This window comes from Solanum dulcamara, chromosome 9 (genome assembly GCF_947179165.1).
Source record: "Solanum dulcamara chromosome 9, daSolDulc1.2, whole genome shotgun sequence".
Classification (NCBI taxonomy): Eukaryota; Viridiplantae; Streptophyta; class Magnoliopsida; order Solanales; family Solanaceae; genus Solanum; species Solanum dulcamara.
The window spans coordinates 8,824,654-8,829,066 of record NC_077245.1 but is presented as its reverse complement, the minus strand read 5'-3'; the positions used below and the strand labels follow the sequence as shown (position 1 = coordinate 8,829,066).

The following is a 4,413-nucleotide window of genomic DNA, read 5'->3' as shown; positions in this document are numbered from 1 at the left end:
TCGTTGGCTGGTTCATCTTCATCTTGAGTCGTAACTCAATAATACTCCTCATATATTACTTGATCAAAACCAAATAATCTAGTTTTTGGTAAGAGCCAGATAACTCAATAATATTCCTCATTTATTACTTGAGTCATACTACCTTTAAATTGCAACTGATCTTTCACTATAAAAGGAAGAAGAAGAGTTACCTGCTATGTCAAATTTTAACCAAATAATCAATTTTCTATCACCCAAAAAAAAGGGGGACATCTAGAAAGCCTAAAAGATTGATATTCTATAAGGGGTCGTTTGGTGTGATGGATGAGAGGAATTAATTTCGGAATAATTTTTAAGTGGCCTTTAATCTCTTGTTTGGTTGCAAAGGATGGGATAACAATTAGTACTAGGATAAGTAATCCCTCCCTGGGGGTGGAATACTAATCCCAGGATAATTTATCCTGGGATAAAGATGTAAAATAACAAAAATATTCTCTTAAACTCTCTTTTATACACCACTTTTACATTCATGTAATGGATAATATTTAGGAGAGAAAATTATTAATTTATATATTTATTATTGACTACACACTGTCAAAAATTAAAAAGAAATTTTGTATTTGGGCTATCCCGGGAATATAGCCCAACTTAACTAATTTGCAGCTAATCGTCTATAAATAACTGGATATAAAAGATAGTGTATATATGGGTCAAAATCAACCCCCCCCCCCCCCTCCTTCTAAGTTTGCTTTAAAAATTAAACTCCCTCCCCCAATTTTCAACAATGATCATTTTCCCTCTTTTATCTCATGAAATATCTATTTTGCCCTTGATTTTCTATCTTTCATCACCTATTTATACAAATAAAAATAATATGTAATATAATAGCTTTTAAATATATTTCAAAAATAACACAAAAATATTAATAAAAATAAAGGTATATCCTATAAAAAAAATATTAAAAGATTAGCTATTTGTATTGTAAGTAATTTTTTATTTTTAATTTAAAAAATAATTCATTATTGACAAACAAAAATCGTTTATCTATTCAGACATTTAAGAATAAGAGATAATTGAAACATGCATTTATATACATATAAATATTAAATGAATGTAATATTAAAATAATATTCATAAACAACAACATAAATTTTTATGACAAACTGGAAAAAAAATTGTTTTTATAATTTTAATGTGCTTAAAAAAAATACTTAGGTTAAGAAAGATAAATAGTATACATTAGAGTTTTAATTATTATTAAAATATTTACTTTTTACTCTACCCATTTATTTCATTATAGAACGTTAATGATTTATATATTCAATTAGGATTTTTTTTTTACTTTAGTTTTTTGCAAATAGAAAAAATATTTTTTGTTTTTTAATAGAAAATTTATTACCTGGAATAAAAAATAAAAATTCATGATTTTAAAGAGTAAAAAAAGAAGACAAAGGTTGATAATACAAAGGATTAAATAGATATTTTGAAAAATTAATTAGGATAAAGGGGGGAAAATAATTATTGTTGAAAGTTGGGAGGAGGGGGGGGAGAGGGGAGTTTGATTTTTAGAAGCAAACTTCAGAGGGAAAACGATTTTGACCCATATATATATATTCATCCACGTTATTATACAATAGTTATATATTATTATAAATATATAATATATTTATATAATTATATTATATAAATAGTGTATAACCATGTATATATAATATATAAACAATGTGTCCCACTATTATACGTCAGATCAAATGAAGAAGGAAAAAATGTTCATTGATTCTAGTGACCAAATAGCCATTTTTCGATAGTTTAATGATAACCATTTTTGGTAAATAACATTACCGAGTGGTCATTTTGTTTAGTTCTCATTTTCCAATAGGTTGTTTCAGCGGCCCAGGGACTTTCTAAAGACAAAAATGTCTTGGCACGTTTATAATCATAAATATCAAAAGATTTTCTATTTTTCACAAAATTTATAGCTAATCAAACATGGTTATATCAAACATAACAAAATATATACTTTCTTTTGTCTTGTAATTTAACTTGGTATAAAATTTAAGAAAAAAAGACTTTTAGATTTATGATTTAAACTAAGTGATAGATATTTGTGTGAATAAATAATTTTATTAAGATAAAATGAACATTTAAAAGTTAAATTCTTATTAAATATAGAAATGCGTTATTCTTTTTGGGACAGTCCGAAAAGAAAAATAAGTCATATAAATTAGAACAGAGAAAGTATTAAGTACACACACGATACAAAAATTACATTTTCCTAAACGTAATGTTAAAAATCTAATATATAAACAAAATTTACATAACTATAATTAAAAATGTGGAATGCTCATTTTTCCACCACACACACACATATATATATATATATATATATATATATATATATATATATAGTCCTAGACAATAGTTGAACAAGCTGATTTATTTGGATCAAAAAGCCCAGGTAAGAGATACTTCCTTCCGTTTGTACCATGTGCATTAAAGCTTGCACCGGTTATTGAATCCACAAGCAGCTCACCCGCATAACCCGGATAAGCCCCTTTACCATACAACCCGGCGCAAGCCGAAGCTGCCTCTAACGGCGCTTCAGCCGGGCCTTGGTAGTAGCCGTCCCAGTACGGGTTCGTTACTACTCCAGCCAAAAGACTCGCAATATTTACAACCATGCCATCCACGCCCACGTCACCGTTTGGTGCACCCAATGGGTCGGATTGTGGTCCGTAAATAGGTTGGTGAAATGGCCACGCGCATTGACCGGGGCATTGAGTCGCCGAGTTACCCACCCATATAAAAACGGATCTTTTCCCTTGATCCGACCGGTGATACCCGCAATTACCCATGCAAAAGCCTTCAACTGCAACATCTTGGGCTGTTAGGACCAAAATTAATTCACCTTTTTTTGAGTGAGCCAATTCAGATATTTGGGATTTCTTTAGGGTTTTTCCAATTGAACAATTTTCATCGGTGAATTGATTGGATAGAACTAAACGGGTCTCTTTTTTACCCGCTTTTGTCAAGTAGGTTTGAATAATTTGCCACCACTTTGTAACCGTGGGTGTTTTACGTGACACGATTTTATTAAAAGCATTTAAAGATCGAAGAAAATCAACAATAATAGATTTTTGGGCAGGTGAAAATTTTCCGTACCATAGAATGGATATTTTTAGCTCACTTTCTAATAAATCACCATTATGGTACGTAAGACTCATTGGAGGTAATAAATCACCATTATGGTACGTAAGACTCATTGGAGGTGGCTGATATAGTGAAAACAAGTTTCTTGTTCCATAAGTAAGTTGGAGCAAGCAGAGAAAAACAAGAACAAGAAGTGGATAAGGTGTTTTGGAAAAATCAAAGGACCCCATATTTGAGAAATGTTTAAAGAATAATGAAGTTTTTTTTTTTTTTGGTTAAAGTTGGATTATGAATTTGGGTAGCTATGGAGTGAAGTGATTAGGGTATATATAGGTGATGAGATGCATGAATATGTTGTAAAGTAGGGGCCTTCATATGTAGCTTTAATGAGCAGCAAACTTAATTATTAGCTCTCATTTAGTGTATTACAACATGAGAACGCAGAAAATTGATCAAGTAAACATGGTACAGCAGTAATAACTAAACTAATTAAAATAATAGTGAAGATAGAGGTGGTAAAATTAGGTCATGAGAAAAATGATTCCCCTAATTATTAGCTCAGTCTGTTTCAGCTCAATTTATTTTTAGTCATAAACAATGGATTAGTATATAATCCAAATTGACAAATAACAAAATATTATGAAAATGTGATATATTACACATAATCATAATAAAGAAAAAACATTAACTCAATAATAAAAAATTAATAAATAATTACAAATAAGCAATAAAAATTAAGAGGTTGAATGATGACGTAGCACATTTTAACCTAAATATTTGTTAAGCATATCAATAATATATCCATTCATTTATTAACTAAATTCACTTTAATCATAAAAATCCAGTTCAACCTAGATATCTATGAGTGACGGATAAAGGAATCTAATTGGTTAAATTAAATCTTACAAAGAGGGTTGATATTGTATCAAGTGGGCAATGAGCATGTGTTAAAAGCTCTTCCCAAGAAAAGTCGACGTAATTTTTTAATTTCTTTAATAGTATCTCAAAAAGATTAATGTTTTGAAAAATACTACAAATTGTAATTCTTTTCATATTGATATGATTAAAAAAAATATGTCTTAAAATATTGATGAAAGTCTGTACAATATGAGTATCGAAAAGCAAAACATCACAAATAAAAATAAAAAAAGGAATATATAGAAGATTTTATTTGTATCAAGCTTTTACTTAAAAAATGAAAAAAGATAACCCCGTAAGTTCTTGAAAAAAAAAGTTAAATGAAAAACCTTCAATAACTAAAACAATTAGTACTAATTAAGTATT

At 28.9% G+C, this 4,413-nt stretch overlaps 1 protein-coding gene across 1 annotated transcript; it reads right to left on the bottom strand.

Moving 5' to 3' along the window:
• Positions 1–2,384: 2,384 nt before the first annotated feature.
• On the bottom strand, positions 2,385–3,531 carry LOC129903233 (protein PHOSPHATE-INDUCED 1-like). The gene has a single exon (XM_055978738.1). It carries the CDS (start codon positions 3,357–3,359, stop codon positions 2,391–2,393), a length of 969 nt encoding a protein of 322 aa, XP_055834713.1. The 5' UTR covers positions 3,360–3,531; the 3' UTR covers positions 2,385–2,390.
• Between the last annotated feature and the right edge of the window lie 882 nt (positions 3,532–4,413).

Bases quoted from the DNA above. Each gene is read 5' to 3' on its own strand.
- LOC129903233 (XM_055978738.1), bottom strand. From the start codon at position 3,359: ATGGGGTCCTTTGATTTTTCCAAAACACCTTATCCACTTCTTGTTCTT.